Source organism: Carcharodon carcharias, chromosome 1 (genome assembly GCF_017639515.1).
Source record: "Carcharodon carcharias isolate sCarCar2 chromosome 1, sCarCar2.pri, whole genome shotgun sequence".
In the NCBI taxonomy this organism is placed as follows: domain Eukaryota; kingdom Metazoa; phylum Chordata; class Chondrichthyes; order Lamniformes; family Lamnidae; genus Carcharodon; species Carcharodon carcharias.
This window is the reverse complement of record NC_054467.1, coordinates 169,464,334-169,488,248: the sequence shown is the minus strand read 5'-3', so window position 1 is coordinate 169,488,248 and position 23,915 is coordinate 169,464,334. Positions and strand designations below refer to the sequence as shown.

The 23,915-nt window shown below is 43.4% G+C and overlaps 1 protein-coding gene across 6 annotated transcripts in view; it reads left to right on the top strand.

Annotated features, from left to right (window-relative positions):
• Positions 1–23,915, top strand: part of rgs7bpa (regulator of G protein signaling 7 binding protein a) — a 126,473-nt gene that overhangs the window by 80,651 nt on the left and 21,907 nt on the right. For all 6 annotated transcript variants that reach the window (XM_041188636.1, XM_041188395.1, XM_041188477.1 and 3 more), the window contains one exon: positions 986–1,116. In XM_041188636.1, the coding sequence (XP_041044570.1) occupies positions 986–1,116 (131 nt within the window). The remainder of the gene's footprint in view (positions 1–985; positions 1,117–23,915) is intronic.

Genomic DNA, 23,915 nt, shown 5'->3' with positions numbered 1-23,915 from the left:
TTCACATTCTCTTAGCATTCTCGTGATTTCCCCTGCACCTGTTGTACTTCTCTGTTATTGTCAGCCTTTTGTCCTGCACCGAGAGCTTCGCTAGGAACACTAAGGCATTTCAGAGCGAAATGGTATTAGCCAGTATCAATATCATTATTGTGTACACATTCTAATTGGCTCTTCAGTTGACCATTATCACATGCCAAATTTTCTGAAGGTTAATAGAAGTAAATTTTAACCTAACCTGCCTGGCTGGAAGCTAACGGGATCAGATCAACCATCAGCTCATTCTGTATCACACCACCACCACCGTCCACCACCACCTGATTTTACATTTCAAGGCTGAGTCAGATAGATTTTTGATTGACAAGGGAGTTGAGGGTTATAGGGGCAGACAGGAAAGTGGAATTGAGACCACAACCAGATCAGCCATGATCTTATTGAGTGTCAGAGCAGGCTTGAAGGACTGGATGGCTGACTTCTGCTTTTAAGAGGATACACCCTCTAACTTGAGTATGTTTAGACGTATTGAGCTTAAGATATCCAAGAGTAGTATCTATAAAGTTTATATTTTATTATCCATGGACAATAAAAACAGAAAATATATTATTGAAGTCAGTGACTTTCCTTTATTTGACACTTATAGCACAATAAACAGCAATTATTGAATAGATTCAGATTTTGTTATGAGACGAAGAAATCTGAGAAGTCAAATATTGTTTTATTTTTAATATTACTGTTGTAAAATTGGCAAATTATATACCCAAAAGCAGATTTTAAAATATTATTTGCCTATTTTCAAGATACAGTAAAATTACAGCATTAGGATGCCCCTATCAAGCACATCCAAAATAATTTATTTTGAATATACTTTAAAAAAAAGTTAAGAATTGGAAACATAACAGATAACGTTTAATATTATTTCAAATGCAATGTATGCCTTTTCAAATTAAAATTTATTCAAAATATGTACTGTTAATGTTATATTCTTCAGTGCTGAAGATGGGGAAATCCATCCTGAAATCTGCAGGCTTTACATCCAGCTTCAGTGCTGCCTGGAGATGTACACAACAGAAATGTTGAAATCAGTCTGTCTACTAGGGTCCCTTCAGCTTCATCGGAAAGGTATTAATGCTTTCTGTATTTTACTCAAGTCTACTTGTCATTAGGATCAATAAAACTGCAAGAGTGGACATTCCTAGTGTAAATACTGTGGTCACTCAAAATAATGTGGATCTTTAAACTGTGTGGATTATGTAATTATCTACCTACAAAGTCCCTACCGCAACTCTGCTGCTGGAAATGGTAGAGAGAAAGGGTGGTGGAAGGAGTAGAGGTGAGTGGGGGGAATGAAAGAATGGAGAAAGCACCAAGGTAATACATTGCATACAGATGAGAAGGGATAGAAAAGAGGAGCCACTCTGTATTGTTCCTATGTGCCTCTCAACACAGGTTTTAAGAATAGTGGAAAGGTGAGAGCTTGGGAGCAGTTAGCCAACTAGGAGATAGGGGGAATTTTATGGCACCACATTGGGTGTGTTTTCAGTGGTGGATGGAAGGGACATGAAAAAGGCAAAGGGGTGCCCAGCCCATCACCTTTCCGCCCACCAGCATAATATATTAGGTTTATATTTAAATAAATAATTAATGGTCAATTGTACTTGTTTCCAAACCAGTTGACCAGGATTTTTTTTATTAATTTGCTCATGGGACCTGGACATTTCTGGCTCAATCAGCATTTATTGCCATTCCCTAATTGTCCAGAGGGCATTTAAGAGTCAACCACCCACATTGGTGTGGTTCTGTAGTCACATGTAGGCCAGACCAGATTTCCTTCCCTAAAGGACATTAGTGAACCAGATGGGTTTTTACAACAGTCAACAATGGTTTCATGGGCATCTTTAGACTTTTTAATACCAGATTTTTATTGAATTCAAATTCCACCATTTGCCATGGTGAGATTTGAACCTGGGTCCCCAGAGCACTTCCCTGGGTCTTTGGGTCACTAGTCCGGTGACAATGCCACTAAGCCATGACCTCACCTCATACTGCCTGCACCATAACAATGTGTAGGCAGGCCATTTATTGAGGCCAAGTTGAAAAAACGCAGGAAGGAAAGGAAGGGGGAACAAATAATTAGGGGTTGCCGTTTGTGCATCAGGGGCTCCCCCAAAAATGTCACCCCCCACTTCATTCTTCGCCACCTGCATTCCAAAACTTGGCCCCCACCCCCCCTCTCCCTCCTCCCTGGGCTCTTGGATCCCTCCCCGCCCTAGAAGCCCAGAGCTTACCTGCCCCAGCAGCCATCACTCTTCTTCATGCTCCTCCTTGCAGTCTCGGCAGCGCCCACTACTGAGCTCTGGCACTGCCAGGACTGCCTGAGCTCTCAGCCAATCAAATTGGCTGGCAGTTGTCAAGGGCGGGACTCCCTCCCATTGAGGCGTGGACGTCCCACTCTCACCTAACTTAGCCTGTTAGTAGTGCTTTATGGCTGCAGGGTGAGCCTCTTCCAGGTGCACTGCTGCCAGCTGACTTTCCTTCCTGGGAGTGAGCACTCCGTGCTCCCGTCAAATCCAGCCCATGATGTTTGATGTTTTGGAAAGGATGAGGAAGTAAAATAAAATTACTCAGAATGTAATGAAGTGATGAGTGATGTTCCACAAGAGGCCATATATATTGAAGCCATATTATATATATGTTTTTTCCTTTGAGCTGAGAAGTATTAAAGATTACTAAAAGTTAAGAGGAGCAAAGTAATGTTTTATTGCACCATGTTGGGTAAAGGGAGGGCACGTATTTAAGGTGATCACAAAAGTTTAGTTTCATTATGCTGAGCTTAAATACGTATTTGTCCTGCATATCTCATATCTTTAGGGTGTTACATTTGTCTTCTAGAGAACTATTCATAAGTACCCTCCTCCAACACATTTTTTTCAATTCTTCCCTCACCACTTTGAATTTTGACTTTTTAAACTTATAAAACTGGCTCATGGTCTTAAGTATAATTATGTTCCTGATCATGCTAAACTTGATGTTTCTAGAGTTAATATCCCTGAGGGCATCAAAGCTTCTATTTCTTGTACATTATTTGGGTCATTTATGTTCAAGGTGAGCACAGTCTCTTGTGGCTTTCCTTATACATTGAGTTGTGAAGCAGTTATGCATTAAATTTACCAACTCTGACTTAAAGCCACTTGAGTTTTGCTCATTTAATTTGGGTTAATTGAAGTCTCCCTTTAAAATAATCTTTCCGTTATCACATAATCTTCTTGTCTCTTCAAGTATCAAACTGCCGCCCTCCTCGTGTTGTACTGGTGGTCTGCAGCAATAACTCTGTTGAGATCAGAAATCTTCAGCTTCAATGGATCAACTCGTGAGGCCACCTGAAGCCTGTTCCACTGGATGTAAATACCAAAGGGTCATATGTCTAACATTTCCATATAATGACCCCAAACTTTACTCCTAATAGAACTCCCTAAAGAACCACCAATATTTAAGTATTCCTGAGGCAGATGCTGCATTGAAGAGACCATTTGAATTTTTAGAGTGAAGCTTGAAGAAGCTTTAGCTTTTTGTTTGAAGACAACTCCTGACACATTATGTGAGCAGTTCAAAAGGTAAGGCCCCAATCTTGACAGAGGTGGGTTATGGAGGCAGTGGGTGGAGTTTTGGACTGGAAACTTGGAAGACTGGGTTTGTACTGATATCCTTGTGCTTTCTGTATGTAATGCAAATGTGGTACGTGGATTCTGTTTGCATGAGGATCTCTGGTGAGATTTATTTACAGCTAAATCAGTACAAGCAGTAGAGCAATCTCAAGACAAATCCTGTTGTCTAGGGTACTACAGTGCAGAGAGAGAGAGAGAGACTGTGGCTCCTGGTCACATGATGACATCCAGGTACCTGGCTCACCTGCATGTTGAGCTTCTTTAAGGGATATCACTCTTAAAGCAATGATATAACAGGCCCTTTCTTTCCAAAGATAAATCCTGTGCTTTACAAGTGAGACACATAGGAATTGAGTAAAAACAAACTTACTTATACAGAGATAAGGATTGTAAGCTTTCCAAGTACATTAATAATGCTCGTAAAATTTATGAGTTTAGAAGTCTCGGAGTCCTTATATCATTTTGGTGGTTTGACAACTCTTCCAGATCTTGTTACGATGTAACCTTCTGGAGATGTGGGTTTCACCCTTGGCTGTCCTTGATTCACAGCCATGTTGTTGTGTTGGTTGTTGTCCTGGTGTTCCATCCCATTGTTGTCGTCTGGGTGTGTTCTTTTGTGTTGGCTGTGCATAATTGGTGTGTTGTGCATTTCTTTTAGCTGGCTTCTATTCCTCCTTAATGTTGCGCCTTTGGATGTTGTGACCTCTTAAGACCTAGACTCACTGCACACTTTGAGGATAACCATGTTCCCATTGTTGGGTGTGCGACCCTGATCTTTTGTCCTACACTTAGCTGAGGTAGTTCCACACCTTCATGCTGGTCATGAATCATCTTCAACCTCTCTTGTTTTTCAAGAAGTGTACCCTGCATCTCGGAGAATTTGGATAGATGATGGTTTGGCAAGATCATTCTCATTTGTCTTCCAAAAATACCATTACCATCTCTGCTGGTGATGGTAAACCCACATATAGAAATGTAGCTCAGAGGTGCAACATGGAGACACACAAATCTTACTCTGTTGCCTACACTTCAGGATAAGTGATTTGACGGTGTAGACCATCTGCTCGGTGAGGCTATTAGGTTGGGGGTAGTGTGATGTGGATGTCACATGTTCATGCCCCACTTGGCACACGTCCCTGAAAGGACTGCCTGTATACTGTGGGCCATTGTCCAAAATGATTTCTTCAGTCGCACCGAACAGACTGAATATTGCATCCAATGTGTCTGCCACAGGCGCACTTGACGAGTCCCTTGTCTGCCTGACAATTGGAAGGTTGGAGAAGTAATCGGTGACTAAGATAAAGTCGCCTTTATTTATAGTAAATAAATTGGTGATTTTGGACCGAAGAACCTCGTGTGGGTATTGGGTTCTTTATATTGCTGTGGCTAGCGTTATGGACAGGAGAAGGATTAACCTAAATAGCCTTGATTTCTCCTCTCATTACCCAGCTAGAAACAGAAAGGTGTTTTTGATTTTTGATTTCCCCCTTTATATGGGGTGGCATAGTTGCCCTAACCCCTTCAGTTTAGAGTGATCCAATCCTCTATTGATAACCCTACAGCAAACTCAGATAAGTTAGAATAAGAGGGGTTGGTTTATTTTACATGCGCACAAAATACGGGAAGGGGCTTTACAACGTCTGCCCTTTTTTTGTACTCATACAATAAAAGGAGGATAAGAAAAAGAAAGGGGCACAGGGCAAGACCACGATAAAAAATAAGAGCTAGGGTTTCATGTGAGACCAGAGTCCAGAATCAAAAGGTCCAGTGGCACATTCCTTCAGAGGTTAGCAGGCTGAAACTGTTGCAGGATTCCCAGAAGCAATAGCTTCCCCAATGGAAGAAGGCACGTGGAGATGAATGAGTCTTATAGGCACAGTTATGGGAATTCTGATGTTTCAGTGGTACACAAGTGTTGATGACGGCCAAGCAATGCACTTGAACTGAGCTCTTTCTTCTGCCACCTATTAAATGGTAAAATGGTAGTCTCCTGTGTTCAGTAGCACACGTCAATAGTACAGTTTCTAACAGCTTGGGGAAGATCATCTGAAATACCCCCCACCTCTTCTACTAGATTTTGGACAAAAGATGTATTTTTCCAGTTCTGGAATCTTGAGAGGTTTAATAGAGGAGTTAAGGTCCCTTTTATCCTTGCAGACATACCGTCTCTGTTGGCCATGGCTCCGCCTTAGAAATGTAAAGGGTGTTGGTGCATTTCCTTGGCATTTGATTTTCTGCAGTCACAGTAGCATTAGCCCGTCTTAACGTGAACAAGGTCCCTGCTGGTTTCTAAAGGTTACAAATTCCTCTGGTATGAGTCATGCATAGCTATTCAGGCATATCAGGGTAAAGCCTTTGTCCATTAAAAAAAAAAATTCATAAAGTAGCCAGATGGGACATGCCTCCCCATTGGAGAAAATTGAAATGAATTCTGTTTCATTTCATTTTTTTTAATGTGCTCTTAAGGAAGAAAGAATAGGAAGAGCAGAAGTATACAAACATTCTCTCATTCATGCTAGCACATTAAACACACAATTAACAGGGAGAATGGCAGTTCGTTGCTGCATGGGGAAGCCTATTTTCTGCTACAGTTCTGACTCCCCTCTGTTGGGGGTCAGGCATTCCAACCTCCTAATTAAGTATCCTCAAAAAACATCTGGGGGTTTTACAGGATGGTTAGCACTCGGGGGAGGCGAGTAATGCTCAAGCTGCTCAGGGCAATCCATAAGGGAGTGCTGGGCAGCTCGCTGCATGGGTGCCAGGCCCTAGGATCATAGGGCTGAGCAGCTCTTGTTCAGCCTAGCACCTGCCTGTCCACTTTGTTAATCTGTGGGCCTGGGTGTGCTGACCCAGAGACTGGGGTTATGAGAATTGGGTATTTTAAAGGGACCTTGACCTCTTTAGAGTATTTCAGTTCAGGGTCTGGCTTGGACACTAGCACAGCTGAAGAGTTCCACCTTCTGGTGCTAGGTGCTTTTGGTTGGCACAGCAGCAGGTGGCAGTTGGCCCCTGAACTCGAGCCAGCCTTTCTGAGCCACGATGATAGGAAGGTGGCCTTCTAACAGGGGCCTCTCCCGCATCCATACTGGGTATGGTTATAGGGCTTTAGTCTCAAGGGGATATGGATCACTTTAAAGGGGGTGGTTAATTCTGTCTATTACTTTTGCAATTTTGCTTGATGGTTGGTAAGCAGGAGGTCCAAACTGGTTGGGGTCCTTCTGCTGATCAGTTGTGTGATAGGTTCAGTGCCTTTTGGGAAACTACTGCCCTCTGGGGATTGGTCAGCTCCTGCTGTACCTCTGGGTGGCTTATCAACTGGTTGAGGCACCACCCTGACTCTTTCTGAGCCAATTTGGGGACTGTCCTGCTCCACATTTAAATTCTTCATAAAGTGGTCAGTGAACTCAGCCACTGGCTTCCTGGCTGGGGCCTTTGTCTTTGGAGGAGGCTGATTCCTAACATATTCCATGTCCTCTGGAACACCACTGCCCCCAAATGGAGGTGCAACTCCAGCTACTCTCCTTGGTGGCCTTTCTACTGGGGGAGGCATCTCCGTCCCTATCTGCTTATTGGTTTGGGAATTCCCTTTGCCTCTATTTAATGCTGGAAAGAAGATTTCTGCCAGCCATACTTCAGGCTTTTCCTTTCTGGATAACCTGTCTTCTTTCAGGCTCTTTGACTACATGGGGCATCTCCCTCACTAATTCTTTACCTTTTTGGACTTTTCTGGTCCCTATTTAACTTGGGGATACTTGGAGAATCCATTTCAGATTCCATGAACCTTCCCTGGACCCTGTTGAATTTTAATAGCTTGGCTCTGGCCTTGCTACCTTTGAGCAGCTCTTGCTCAAGGACTGTCCCACCCTTTTAAGCCTCTGGACTTTTTCCAGCTTTCTGCCCTTCTGTAGGTTTCTGCCACTTGGCCTTGGCCTCTTTTGCTGTCAGGCCTGCTGAGTTTTTCCAGCTATTTTTATTTTTGTTTTCAATGTAGGTTTGGGTTGGCTTCTTACAAGTGTTGCAGATTTGCTGGCGGTATGGCTCTAGAACAAACTCATAGGCACTTAAGATGGCAACCTTAGTCTGGTCATAATTTAGGGACACCTTAGAAGGTAGCATGGAGTAGACCTTTTGAGCTCTCCCTGACAGCTACCCTTGAATTAAAAATGTTCAGATATCTGAGAGCCATCTTAGCTGCCCTGCTATTTTGCCAAAGGTGGCAAAAAGATGATTCCACATCACTGTCTTCAACTTTGGGAAGAAACCTCCCATACTTGAGGGCCTCAGACAGTGGATAGGGGATGCTTTCCAGTGGTGAGAGAGAATTTCCCTTGCAGCAGCTAGTTGACTGCTCTCTCTTTCCCTTTGAGCTGATAGTTCCTTTTCCAATTGTCAGAGCTGGAATTCTCCTTCCTTTTCGTGTTCCCCTGCTCTCTCTTCCCCCTCTTTCTCTCTTTCCCTATCCTGTTCCTTTGCTCTTCCACTCTCCTTAAACTCTAGCTCCAGTTTAAACTCTTGCAACTCGAAATTGGCTAGGTGAGGGGATTCAAAGTCATGATTGAGCCCTTCGTCTGACTGCTCTGCTGGTAACACAGATCCAGACGTTCCACCAACACCAGGATTAATTCATTTCATTTGATTTTGCTGGGCAATTTGAACTGTATCTCGTTTGCTACAGCTTTCAATTGATCTGTGCTAAGGTCTCCAAATGTTCCCTGCTTAAATTCTCTTCCTGAAGGAACATTTGGACATCAATTGTTGCCATTTTCTTAGTGTTAGGACAAGGAATTTGCTGTGATAAGTTACTTGCCTTAAAATTAGTTGTAGCCACCGAGTTTCCCTCTTATGGTTTCCAATTGGCTCTTTTATCTCTAATTTGGCTTATCTCTCTCTTAACTTGGACTCCGGTCAAATTCAAATTGGATCAATCCTGGATGAGCTCCCAATTTCTATTATGGACAGGAGGGGGATTAATTTAAACCACCCTGATTTTCTCCTCTCACTGCCCGTCCATAAACAGAAAGGTGTTTTTGATTTCTGATTTCCCCCTTTATAAGTGTTGGTGTTGTTTCCCCAACCCTTCAGTTTGGAGTGATCCAATCCTCCATTAATAACCTCACAGCGAACTCAAGATAAGGTCAGATAAGAGGGTTGGTTTATTTTAAACACACAAAATGCAGCTAGGGATTTTGCAACGTCCACCCCTTTTTGCAGTCATACAATAAAAAGGAGATAAGGAAAATAAAGGGGTACAGGGCATGAACGTGACAAAAGTTAGAGTTATGATTTAAATTGAGTCCAGAGTCCAGAATCAAAAGCCCAATGGTGCATCCCTTCAGAGTTTAGCAGGCTGAAACTGTTGCAGGGCGATCCGTCTTCCCAGAAGCAATGACTTTCCCGATGGAAGTCTTAGGATACAGGAGTTCCGACTTTCCAGTAGTATACAATGTAGATGACGGCCAGGCGATGTATCTGGACAGAGTTCTTTCTACTGCTACCTATTAGGTGGTAAAATGGTAGACTGCCTGTGTTCAATTCAACACAGCAATATTGCAGGTTATAGCAGCTTAGGGGAGGTCATGTGACATATCTCCTACCTCTTCTCCTGCGTTTTGGACAAAAGCTGTATTTTTCCAGGTCTTGAATCTTGATGGGTTTAATAGAGGAGTTAGGTTCCCTTTTTCCCTTGCAGACATACCGTCTCTGTTGGCCACAGCTCTGCCTTAGAAATTTAAAGGGTGTTGGTGCATTTCTTTGGAATTTGATTTTCTGCAGGAACAGGGGACATTAGTGCCTCTTTAAAGGTGGTTTCTGAAGGCGAGAAGGTTAGATATTGCTCTGGTATGAGGCATGCATGGCTAGCGAGGCATGTCAGGGTAAAGCCTTTGTTCATTTTAAAAATAAAATAATTTTATAAAGTAGCCACGTTGATATAGATATATATATTTTTTCCTTCCTGTCTTCTGGACAGGTCACTGGTGGCTCTGGCATGCCTCACACATCCTCACTAACTTCTCAATGTCACCATTAATCCCTGGCCAATAGATCGTATCACGTGTCAGTCTTCTTATCTGCTCTATGCCCTTATGTCCTTGGCGTAGTAGTGACAACAACTTCAGGCACAAGTACTTGTTTCTCTTTAAAAAAGCCTCCTCACTAGATAACTGAGTTCATCCCTGTACATCCAGAACCACCTGAGTTTTGCTGGCACCTCTTATCATGTTGGGCCATCCTTCTGTGTTGTCTTCAGTTGCAGTCATTGGCCTCCTCCAATGCTTCCCCATTGTTGTCCACCTGCCCATTCTTATCTATCAAATAGTAGCCAGAGAATCTCCAGCAGTGATTTACCACTGGTGTCCCTAAGATCTCTCCCTCGCTCCCTCGTATGTCTCATCTATATGCTGCCCCTCAGCGATATCATCCAAAAATAGTCAGTTTCCACAGCAGGCTGGAAACACCAACCTCTTGTAACCATTCCACTGTTACAAAATTATGAGGCTGCAGATCCAACATCAAGTACTGCATGCGCAGAAATTCCCTACAATTAAATATTGGGCAGACTTCACCCATTGTCTTTGGTCCACTCCATAAGCCCCATTGCTTTGCTACTGACTCCATCCCTCCCTTGAGCAATTGTCTAAGGCTGAACCAGACTGTTCACAACTTTGGGGTCATATTTGAGCACTTTTTTTTCATTCACGGGATGTGGCCTTCACTGGCTGGACCAGCATTTATTGCCCATCCCTAGTTGCCCTTCCCTTGAGAAAGTGGTGGTGAGCTGCCACCTTGAATTGCTGCAATAGGTGCACCCAAAGTGCTGTTGGGAAGAGAGTTCCAGGATTTTGACCTAGCGACAGTTAAGGAATGGCGAAATATTTCCAAGTCAGGATGGTGAGTGACTTTAAGATAAAGGCAAATTACTGCGGATGCTGGAAATACTAATGGGACTAAAGGCAAACAAGTCGCCAGGACCTGATGGCTGCATCCAAGGGTTTTAAAGGAAGTGGCTGTAGAGATAATGGTCAAAATATTCCAAATTCCGAAATATTCAATGGATTCCAGGAGGGTCCCAGCAGACTGGAAAACTGCTAATGTAATGCACCTGTTCAAAAAGGGAGGGAGACAAAAAACAGGAAATTAAAGGCTATTCAGCCTAACATTTGTCATTGGGAAAATGGTAGAGTCCATTATTAAGGAAGAAATAGAAGGACATTTAGAAAAGCTTAATGCAATCAAACAGAGTACAGGTGGTTTTGTGAAAGGGAAATCATGTTTGACAAATTTGCTAGAGTTCTTTGAGGGTATAACAAATAGAGTTGATAAAGGGAAACCGGTAGATGTAGTGTATTTGGATTTCCAGAAGGCATTTGATAAGGTTCCACATAAAAGGTTATTGCACAAGATAGGAGCTCATGGTTTTGGGGTAATGTAGTAGCATGGATTGAGAATTGGTTAACACACAGAAAACAGAGAGTTAGGATTAATGGGTCTTTTCAGGATGGAAAGACATAACTAGTGGAGTGCCACAAGGATCAATCTTAGGGCCTCAATTATTTACTATCTATATTAATGACTTGGAGGAGGGGTCAGAGTGTAATGTATCCAAATTTACTGACAATACAAAAATAGGTGGAAGGACATGTTGTGATGAGGACATAAGGAATCTCTAAGGGGATATAGGTAGGTTGAGTGAGTGCACAAAAACTTGGCAGATGGAGTTTAATGTAGGATCATGTGAAGTCATACACTTTGGCAGGAAGAATCAAAAGGCAGGCTATTACTTAAATGGACCGAGACTTCAAAAAAGTGCAGCGCAGAGGGATCTGGGTATTCTTGAGCATGAAACACAAAGTTAGCTCACGGGTGCAGCAAGTACTTAAGAAGGCAAATTAAAATTTGCCCTGTATTGCTGGGGGTTTGGAATCTAAAAATAGGGAAGTCTTGTTACAACTGTACAGGGTGTTGGTGAGGCCGCACCTGGGGTACTGAATACAGTTTTGGTCCCCATACTTAAGAAATGATATACTAGCATTGGAGGCAGTTTAAAAGAGATTCACTAAGCTGATCCCTGGGATGAATGTGTTGACCTATCAAGAATGGCTAGACAGGTTAGGCCTTTATTCGTTAGAGTTTAGAAGAATGAGGGGTGATCTTATTGAAACGTGCAAGATTCTGAGGGGGCTTGACAGGGAAGATGTTGAGAAGATGTTTCCACTGGTGGGGGAATCTCAAACTAGGGGTGATAGTTAGTTAGAATAAGGGGACACTCATTTAAAACTGATATGTGAAGGAATTTCTTCTCTAAGAGGGTAGCTGATGTCGGGAATTCTTTACTTCTGAGAATTGTGGAGGCTAGATCACTGAACGTATTTAAAGAGGAGGTAGATAGATTTTGGAAATATTGGGGAGTTGAGGGCTATGAGGAGCTGGCACGAGAAAGGAGTTGAGAAGATCAGCCATGATCTTCTTGAATGGTGGGGCCGGTTGAGGGGCTGAATGGCCTACTTCTGCTCCTATTTCTAATGTTCTTATGTCTTAATCTGAATTCCTTATCTATTTCCGTGCACATTTCAGCTGCTATGCCCATGACTCCATCTTTCTTTTCTTTGGAATTTGAGGAATGCAAGTATATAACAAATCACATTAAAATGGTGTTTCACAATGTTTAATTAATGTTTCATAGTAATAGAAATACATTCCCACTAGCAGCCAAAATTTTAGATTTTTGCACAATTTTATCATCGTCCTTAGCCACAGGGATGGATGTGGAGATGGGGTGATTTTAACTGGAAGACGGTTTGAGATGGTTGGGAGGATGGGTGTAGGGTATGTGGGGCAGAGCAAGAATCACAAGCTTCACTTAATCATTTAGACAGTTAGCCAGCAGCCCGCCTCCTGGTCTAACAAAGGTAAGTCACATAAGGCAGAAGTCCCGCCTCAGAGAGCTGCCAGCCAACCTGGAAGGGTGTGGGAAGGCCGCGGGAAGGCCACCTGAAGAATCTTACGGACTCCCCAGCTGCAAACCCACCTGCGGGGGACCATAAAATTCTGTCCACAACATATAAAAAAAATCTAATGTATATCTTATATATAAAATATTCACTGGAAAAGGGAAATGTGGCAGAGGGCTGCCAGACAGCTAATCTGATTTCTATATATGCAAAGGGAGGTAAAACAGGTCCAGGGAGCTATGAACCAATTTTTTTTTTTATATTCATTCATGGGATGTGGGCTTCATTGGCTGGACCAGCTTTTATTGCCCATCCTTTGTTGCCCTTGAGAAGATGGTGGTGAGCTGCCTTCTTGAATCGCTGCAGTCCATGTGGTGTAGGTACACCTACAGTGCTGTTAGGGAGGGAGTTCCAGGATTTTGATCCAGTGACAGTGAAGGAATGGTGATATATTTCCAAGTCAGGATGGTGAGTGGCTTGGAGGGGAACTTCTAGGTGGTGGTGTTCCCATCTATCTGCTGCCCTTGTCCTTCTAGATGGTAGTGGTTGTGGGTTTGGAAGGTGCTGTATAAGGAGCCTTGGTGAATTCCTGCAGTGCATCTTGTAGATGGTACACACTGCTGCTACTGTGCATCGGTGGAGAGAGTGAATGTTTGTGGATGTGGTGCCAATCAAATAGGCTGTTTTGTCCAGGGGATTGTCAACCTTCTTGAGTGTTGTGGGAGCTGCGCTCATCCAGGCAAGTGGGGAGTATTCCATCACACTCCTGACTTGTGTCTTGTAAATGGTGGACAGGCTTTAGGGAGTCAGGAGGTGAGTTACTCGTCACAGGATTCCTACCCTCTGACCTGCTCTTGTAGCCACAGTACTTATATGGCTGGTCCAGCTCAGTTTCTGCTCAATGGTAACCCCAAAGATGTTGACAGGGGGGGTTCAGTAATGGGAATGCCATTGAACGTCAAGGAGCAATGGTTCAATTCTCTCTTGTTGGAGATGGTCATTGCCTGATACTTGTGTGGCACGAATGTTACTTGCCACTTGTCAGCGCAAGACTGGATATTGTCTAGGCCTTGCTGCATTTGGACATGGACTTCTTCAGTATCAAAGTCACAAATGGTGCTGAACATTGTGCAATCATCAGCGAACATCCCCACATCTGACCTTATGATGGAAGGAAGGTCTTTGATGAAGCAGCTGAAGATGGATGGGCTGAGGACACTATTCTGAGGAACTCCTGCAGTGATGTCCTGGAGCTGAGATGACTGACCTCCAACAACCACAACCATCTTCCTTAGTGCTAGTTATGACTTCAACCAGCGGAGAGTTTTCCCCCGATTCCCATTGACTCCAGTTTTGCTAGGGCTCCTTAATACCACATTCGGTCAAATGTGGCCTTGATGTTGAGGACAGTCACTCTCACCTCGTCTCTGGAGTTCAGTTCTTTTGTCCATGTTTGACCCAAGGCTGTATGAAGTCAGGAGTTGAGTGGCCCTGGGGGAACCCAAACTGGGCATCAGTGAGCAGGTTATTGCTAAGCAAGTGCCACTTGATAGCACGGTTGATGACTCCTTCCATTACTTTACTGATGATTGAGAGTAGACTGATGGGTTGTTAATTGGCCAGGTTAGATTTGTCCTGCAATTTGTGTATAAGACATACATGGGCAATTTTCCACATAGCCGGTAGATGCCAGTGTTGTAGCTGCATCGGAACAGCTTGGCACGCTAAGTTCTGGAGCACAAGTCGTCAGTATTATTGCCGGAATATTGGCAAAGCCCATAGCCTTTGCAGTATTTGGTGTCTTCAGCCATATCTTGCTATCATGTGTAGTGAATTGAATTGGCTGAAGACAGGCATTTGTGATGTGGGGACCTCCAGAGGAGGCCAAGATGGATCACCCACTCGGCACTTCTGGCTGAAGATTGTAGCAAATGCTTCAGCCTTATCTTTTGCACTGATGTGTTGGGCTCCCCCATCAATGAGGATGGGGATATTTGTGGAGCCTCCTCCTCCTCCATTGAGTTGTTTAATTGTCCGCTGCCATTCATGACTGGATGTGGCAGGACTGCAGAGCTTAGGTCTGACCCCTTGGTTGTGGATTCACTCAGCTCTTCCTATCCCTTGCTGTTTATACAGTTTGGCACCCATGTAGTCCTGTGTTATAGCTTCATCAGGTTGACACCTCATTTTTAGGTATGGCTAGTGCTGCTCCTGGCATGCCCTCCTGCACTGTTCATTGAACCAGGGTTGATCCCCTGGCTTGATGTTAATGGTAGAGTATGAGATTTATCAGGCCATGAGTTCCAGATTGTGTTTGAGTACAATTTGGCTGCAGATGACAGCCTGCAGCGCCTCATGGATGTTCAGTCTTGAATTACTAGATCTGTTCAAAATCTATCCTACTTACCATGGTGGTTGTGCCACACAGCACGACGGAGGGTATCCTCAATGTGAAAGCGGGACTTTGTCTCAACAATGACTGTGCTGTGATCACTGCTACTGACGCCGTCATGGAATGATGCATCTGCGGCAGACAGGTTGGTGAAGATGAGGTCAAGTATGTTTCTCTCACCACTGCTACAGATCCAGTCTAGCAGCTATGTATTTTAGGACTTGGCCAGCTCAGCTACTAGTGTGCTACCAAGCCGCTCAATGATGGACATTGAAGTCCCCCACCCAGAGTACATTCTGTGCCCTCGCCACCCTCAGTGCTTCCTCCTAGTGGTGTTCAACACGGAGGAGCACTGAATCCATCAGCTGAGGGAGGGTGGTACATGATAATCAGCAGAAGGTAACCTTGCGCACATTTGACCTGATGCCATGAAACTTCATGGGGTCCAGAGTTGATGTTGAGGACGCCCAGGGCAACTCCCTCCAACTGTATACCACTGTGCTGCCACCTCTGCTGGTGGTATCTGGGTCATTATCTATAAAGTATGATTCCGTGAGGATGACTATGTCAGACTGTTGCTTGACTAGTCTATGAGACAGCTCTCACTAGACCCCAGATGTTTGTAAGGAGGATTTTGCAGGGTCAACAGGGCTCAGTTTTCTGTTGCCCTTTCTGGTGCCTAGGTCAAGTCCGTCTGGCTTCATTCCTTTTTTGTGACTTTGTTGCGTTTTGATACAACTGAATGGCTTGTTAGGCCATTTCAGAGGGCATTTACGAATCAACCACATTGCTGTGAGTCTGGAGTTGCAGGTAGCCCAGATCAAGTGAGGATGGCAGATTTCCTTCCCTAAAGGACATTAATGAACCAGATTAGATAAGTCTTTACAACAATGGTTTCAAATTTTTATTGAATTCAAATTCCACCATCTGCCAAGTATTGGAGGCGATGGCAGTCTTAAAAGTGGACAAATCTCCAGGTCTAGTTGATTTGTGTCCCAGACTGCTAAGGGAGGCAAGGGAGGAGATCGCAGGGGCTCTGACCCAAATTTTTAATTCCTCTCTGGCCATGGGGGAGGTGCCGGAGGACTGTAGAACAGCTAATGTGGTTCCACTATTTAAGAAGGGTTGTAGAGATAAGTCAGGGAACTACAGGCCAGTGAGTCTCACGTCAGTGATAGGAAAACTATTGAAGAAAATTCTGAAGGAGAGAATCTATCTCCACTTGGAGAGGCAAGGTTTGATCAGGGATAGTCAGCATGGCTTTTACAGAGGGAGGTCATGCCTAACAAATTTGTTTGAATTTTTTGAGGAGGTGACCAGGTGTGTAGATGAGGATAGTGCAGTTGATGTAGTTTATATGGATTTCAGCAAAGCCTTTGACAAGGTCCCACATGGGAGACTTATAAAGAAGGCAAATGCACATGGGATACAGGGTAATATGATAAGGTGGATTCAAAATTGGCTTAGTTGTAGGAGACAGAGGGTGATGACAGAAGGATGCTTTAGTGACTGGAAGCCAGTGTCCAGTGGCATACCACAGGATTCTGTGCTCAGTCCCCTATTATTTGTCATTTATCTAAACAACATAGATGACTATGTGGGGGGTAGGATTAATAAGTTTGTGGATGACACAAAGATTGGCCAGATCGTCAACAGTGAGGTTGAATGTCTTGGGTTACAGGAAGATTTGGATGGGATGATCAAATGGGCAGATAAGTGGCAGATGAAATTTAACCCTGAAAAGTGTGAGGTGATACACTTTGGAAGGAGTTACTTGACAAGGAAGTATTCAATGAATGGCATGACACTAGGAAGTTCTGAGGAACAAAGGGGCCTTGGGCGTGTATGTCCATATATCTCTGAAGGCGGATGGGCATGTTAGTGGGGTTGTTAAAAGGCATATGGGACACTTGGCTTTATCAATTGAGGCATAGATTACAAAAGTAGGGAGATCATGTTGGAGTTGTATAGAACCTTAGTGAGGCCACAGCTGGAGTACTGTGTGCAGTTTTGGTCGCCACATTATAGGAAGGATGTGATTGTACTGGAGGGGGTGCAGAGGAGATTCACCAGGATGTTGCCTGGGATGAAACATTTAAGTTATGAAGAGAGGTTGGATAGACTTGGGTTGTTTTCATTGGAGTAGAGAAGACTGAGGGGTGACCTGATTGAGGTGTACAAGATTATGAGGGGCATGGACAGGGTAGATAGGGAACAGCTGTTCCCCTTAGTTGAAGGGTCAGTCACAAGGGGACATAAGTTCAAGGTGAGGAGCAGGAGGTTTAGGGGGGATGTGAGGAAAAACATTTTTACCCAGAGGGTGGTGACCGTCTGGAATGCACTGCCTGGTAGGGTAGTGGAGGCGGGTTGCCTCACATCCTTTAGAATGTACCTGGGTGAGCACTTGGCATGTCATAACATTCAAGGTTATGGGCCAAGTGTTTGTAAATGGGATTAGGTAGGTAGGTCAGGTGTTTCTCACGTGTCGGTGCAGACTCAATGGACTGAAGGGCCTCTTCTGCACTCTGTAATTCTGTGAACCCAGGTACCCAGAGCATTACCCTGGATCTCTGGATTACTAGTCCAGTGACAATACCACTACACCATTGCCTGTCCTTTTGTAGCCTCCTTATGTCCTCTTCACAATTTGCTTTCCTACCTATCTTCATGTCATCAGCAGATTTAGCAACCATTCCTTCAGTCCCTTCATCCAAGTCATTTATATAAATTATAAGAAGTTGATGCCCCAGCACTAATCCCTGTGGCACAACACCCCTCACATCCTGCCAACCAGAAAAAGACCCATTTATGCCAACCTTTTGCTCCCTGTTAGCTAGCCAATCTTCTATTTATGCCAATATGTTACCCTCTACATGAGCTTTTATTTTCTGCAATAGCCTTTGATGTGGCACTTTATCAAATGCCTTCTGGAAATCTAAGTACAGTACACCCACTGGTTTCCCTTTATCCATACCACATGTGACTACTTCCAAGAACTCCAATAAATTGATTAAATATGATTTCCCTTTCAGAAAACCATGTTGACTCTGCCTGATTGCCTTGAATTTTTCTAAGTGCCCTGCTGTAATATCTTTAAAAATAACTTCTAACATTTTCCCTGTGACAGATGTTAGGGTAACTGGCCAGCAGTTTTCTGCTTTCTGTCTTCCTTCTCTTTTTGAATAAAGGAGTTGCATTTGCTATTTTCCAATCTAACAGAACCTTCCCTGAATCTAGGGAATTTTGGAAATTAAAAAACAATGCATCAACTATCTCACTAGCTACTTCTTTCACCTAAGTCAACTTAGGGTGATGTTTCTCCGGACCTGGGGACTTGTCAGCCTGCAGCCCCAACAATTTGCTTAATAGCACTTCCCTGGTGATTGTAATTCTCCTGAGTTCCTCCCTCCCTTCCATTTCCTGATTTACAACTTTCACTTGCACTCAGTTCAAGGGCAGTGAGGGATGGGCAACAAATGCTGGCCTTGCCAGGGCCTCACAGATGAAAAAAATACTTTTGTTCAAAATAAGAGTGAACAAGAAGCAGAGTTGTTGAGTTAATTTTGCAGAAGGAAGCACTAGTGGAGCAAATAAAGCTGCACACATGCCTAATTGACCTTACTAGTATGTTCAGTTTTTAGTTCCATTTTGAAGCTATTTGTGGCCTGCAATTTCCATTTGCTGCTCACTCCTCAATGTCTTTCATACTCCCTCTGTTTAAGTGTCTACAGCAAATGGATATTAACTGACAAACAGCACTAGATAATATTCTAGGTGGCCTAGATTTCCAAGGGCACGCAACAATATTTATTGTGCCACCGGCCTGGAGCAAGGGGGAAGAGATATGGGCCAGAATTTCCGGGTCGGTGTGCAGGGGCGGGCCCCACTCACCAACGCATGAAATGATGCACGGTGACATCGGGCACATCTCGACGTCACCGCACATCGTTCTGGCCTTCGATTCAGTGGGCGCGCACTGGAGTTGGCTGTGCACCTGCTGAACTGTCAAGGGTCAGTTAAGGCCATTTAAAAACTAACTAAAAGGATTAACAGAGCTGCCCATCAATCTTAAGGTTGGCAGGCAAGCTAAGAGCCCAGGCGGCCTTCGCATTTATCATGAAACCTCATCCACGGGTGGATGAGGTTTCATGAAGGGTTTATAAATCAAATAAATGTTTTAATTAAAATTCATTGATGTGTCCCGGCTCATGTGACACTGTCACATGAGGGGACATGTCTGAAAATTTTTTTTTCTATAATTAAATTCTTCATAATGAAATTAAATTCCCTGAAGTAGCTCCGTGCCTCAGGGAGATTTGTGTTCTCTTTCGCGCACATAAGCGAAAGAGCACAGGCCCCGACTCAGTCTCCTCCCCCTGCCCACGTAGGGAGCGCTCAGCCTTAATTGGCAGGCGGTGATCAGCTGCCTGCCCGCGCCCATTCCCGCTCAGCCCCCCACTGATGGAGAAAATTCTCCCCATGGATGCAAAACACCAGAAAATGTGTATGTTTTGAGTTTGAAATTTTAGAAAAATCCAACTTGGAACCTGTTGGATCCTGGATCGCTAGTTTAGTTGGACTAATGGATCCGGACTGCATGCTTGTTTTGGGATGACTGAGTTGGTACCATAAAGATAGCAGATCAGTATACAGTTCTTATGTAGAACACATTCTGTAGACTCTTACTCTAGACTACTCACTACTAACCACAGATTACAAAGGTAGCCCGTGCTACTCTGTCATTGGATAATCAGATCAAGTAATCTTCTATTATAACATTCTTCTTTAAAGGTATATCACACATCAGATTACCACAGAACCTGACTCAAGTCCACCTGATTTCGGAGGTTAAAATCACACCCATCCCACCCCCACCCCCCAACTATGTTGTCTTGTTATGTGAGAAAATTAGTCTACTTCAGGAATAATCATATTCACTATTTTTAAAATTATATCATTGTTGTGAAAATGCTTACTCACAGAACACAGCAGTATTGGCACACGTAGCATAGTGGTATTGTCACTGGACTAGTATTCCAGAGACCCAGGGTAATGCTCTGGGGACCGAATCCCACCAGGGCAGATGGTGAAATTTGAATCCAATAGAAACCTGGAATTAAAAGTCTGACAAGGACCACAAAACCATTGCCGATTGTCATAAAAACCCATCTGGTTTGCTGATGTCCTTTAGGGAAGGAAATCTGCCATACTGACCTGGTCTCGCCTACATGTGACTCTAGACCCACAGCAATGTTGTTGACTCTTAAGTGCCATCTGAGCGAGGGCAATTAGGGGTGGGCAATAAATGTTGGCTTAGCCAGCGACATCTCCATCCCATGAATGAATAAAAAAAAAACAGAGCGGTGGCCTTCACCTACAAATATGTTGCAATGGCATTGAGTGATACTTGGTAGTAGGTATGTTCCTATAAAATTCTTCTATCCACTATTTTAAAGAATTTTATAGGAACGTACCTACTACTAAGTATCACTCAATGCCATTGCAACATATTTGTAAGTGAAGGCCACTGCTCTGCTAGTGTTGTCCAATAATTAGCCACTAGCCACCTGTAACTAAATGGGAATCCAGGTGTGGTAAATTACATTTCAGATCAGTAAGTACAAAATGAATAATAGATATCATCATTGGGCATTGGTCTCAAACTAATAATTGCACAGTGTATATGCAAGTGCAGTTCAACATTTTGTGGGCCTGTAGGTAAAATTGTAATTTAATGGCCAGAATTTTCACGTCAGCTTGTGGGGTTGGGCCCGGCATGCTGACGTGTAAAATGACGTGCAGTGACATCAGGCGTGTGTCATTCCGATCTTTTGTTCGTCGGCTGCGTGGCTGTCAAACTGTCAAAGGCTTGTTCAGGCCTTTAGGAGACCAGTTCAGATAATTGACAGGTGAAGAGACCAAGCGGCCTTCGTGCTTTGCATGAAACCTCATCCACAGGCGGGGTGAGGTTTCCTGAAGGCCTTATTAAATAAATACATATTTTTCTACAATTCATAAACATGTCCCAGCTCAGGTGACACTGTCACGAGGGGACATGTCTAAATAAGTTTTATTTTTCTTAGTTTAAAAATGTCAACATGTGCTTAATCTCCCTGAGGCAGCACCGTGCCTCAGGAAGATTTCCGTGCACATGCGCGAAAGTGCGCAGAGTCTGGCTCTCCCTCTTCTGCCCCGCCTGCACAGGTAGTGCTGAGCACTACCAGCCATGCATCACACTGGGCGGGCCTTCAGTGGCCCGCCCACATAAAATGGCGGTGCGGAGCCAATTGCAGGCAATAATCAGCTCTGAGCCCGACCCCTCCCAACCGGCCTGCCTGACAGGGAAAAAATTCTCCTCAAAGTGCTTTGTCATCATGCAAGTACTTTAATTCCTTGGTTACATAAGTTTTGTTAAGTAAATATGCACATGGAGTACATATCCTTGTGTGGAGCAGTCCTTCAGATGAGTTGTTAGATAATAAATCTCATAGCATTATTTCGAAGAAGAGCAGTGTTGTCCTGACCAATTTTTATCGCTCAATGAATATCAGTAAAACAGATATATAAAACAAGTCATTATCACTTGGGATCTTGTTGTGCTCAGATTGGCTGCTGTGTGTCCTCCCTTACAACAATGACTACACTTCAAAAGTACTTAATTGGCTGTAAAGTGCTTGGGATATCCAGATGTTGTGAGAGACACTGTATAAATGCAAGTCTTTTTATTGTGCAAATGTATGTTTTTTACTAAAATTAGTTCAAGTGACTAAACTGTCATTGTGGCTAATGAATAGATTAACACATTCACTATAATTGCAGACAAAGGAACTTCTCACTAAAATATGAACGTATTTAGTACTAATAATCAATGGTGCAATCTGAACCCAAAAGGGAGATAGAAACAATAAAATTAAAGATATAATGGATCATTCCATGATGTAGTGCTGCCAGTAGTGCGGGGGGCGGTGGTGGGGGAGGGAGCAGAGAGAGAGAGACACACTCAAATAGGTAGCACATGCCAGGAAATTGTGGAATTGACTTTAAAAAAGCGCAAAGATAAAGAAATGTTGCGCTTGATCTGGACTGGATATCGGCTCTGCTGCCAAGGTGCTCCCCTGATTGATAAGGAAGGAAAAATTATGAGTACGAGAGTAAACTAGCTAGGAATATAAAAACAGATAGCAAGAGTTTCTGTAGATATTTAAAAAAGATAAGATTTAACAAAGTGAACAAAGTGAGTCTGGGGGATTAGTAATGGAAAATAAGGAGATGGTAAATGAATTGAACCGCTGCTTTGCATCGGTCTTCACTATAGAGGATACAGGTAACATTCCTGAATTAGTTGGAAGTCAGGAAATGGAAGGGAGAGAGGAACCTGGGAAAATTACAATCACCAGTGAAGCGATACTGAGAAAATTGTTGGAGCTGCGGGGTGACAAGTCCCTCGGTCCTGATGGACTTCATCCTAGGATCTTTAAAGAAATGTCTAATGAGATAATTGATGCGTTGGTTTTAATTTTCCAAAATTCCCTAGATTCAGGGAAGGTTCCATTAGATTGGTAAATAGCGAAAATAACTCCTTTATTTAAAAGAGGAGGGAGACATCTGTCATAGGGAAAATGTTAGAAGCTCTTATTAAAGACATTATAGGGCATATTGGAAAATTCAGGGTAATCAGGGAGAGTTTTATGAAAGGGAAATCATGTTTAATCAATTTATTGGAGTTCTTTGAAGAAGTAACATATGCTGTGGATAAAGGGCAGCCAGTGGATGTACTGTATATAGATTCCGAGAAGCCATTTAATAAGGTGCCACATGAAAGGTTATTGTGATAAATGAAATCTCATGGTGTAGGGGATAACATATTGGCATGGACAGAAGATCGGCTAGCTAACAAGAAACAGAGGGTCTTTTACTGGTTGGACAGATGTGGTGTGCCACAAGGATCAGTGCTGGGGCCTCAACTTTTAACAATTTATACACATAACTTTGGTCCCCTTCATTCAAGTCATGGTTGCTAAATTTGCTGATGGCACAAAGATAGGTAGGATAGTAAGATGTGAAGAGGACACAAGGCTACAAAGGGATATAGATAGGTTAAGTGAGTGGGCAAAGACCTGCCAAATGCAATATAATGTGGGAAAGTGCAAAATTGTCCATTTTGGCAGGAAAGATAAAAAAAGCGTATTATCTAAATGGTAAGAGATTACAGAACTCTGAGGTGCAGAGGAACCTAGGTGTCCTAGTGCATGAATTGCAAAAGGCTAGAATATAGGCACAGCAAGTAATTAGGAAAGCTAATAGAATGTTATTGTTTATTGCAAGAGGAATTGAATACAAAAGTAGGGAGGTTATGCTTCACTTATATAGGGCATTGGCTAGACTACACCTGGAACACTGTGTACAGTATTGGTCTCCTTATTTAAGGAAGGATGTAAATGTTTTGGAAGTGGTTTGGAGAATGTTTGCTAAACTAATAGCTGGATTGGCCAGGTTGTCTTTTGAGGAAAGGTTGGACAAGCTAAGCTTGCATCTGCTAGAGTTTGAAGAGTAAGAAGCGACTTGATTGAAATATATAAGATCCTGAGGGGCCATGACAGGGTTGATGTGGAGAGCATGTTTCCTCTTGTGGGAGAATCTAGTACTAGGGGCAACCATTGGGGTCACCCATTTAGGGTAGGGATGAGGAGAACTTTTTTGCCTTCGGAGAGTTGAGAGTCTTGGGAACTCTTTTCCTCAAAAGGCAGTGGAAGGCAGAGCTAGACAGATTCTTGATACACAAGGAGGCGACAAGCTGTCGGGGGTAGGCGGGAATGTGGAATTGAGGTTACAATCAGAACAACCATGATGTCATTGAAAAGCAGAGCAGGCTTGAAGGGCCAAATGGCCGACATCTGCTCCTAATTTGTATGTATG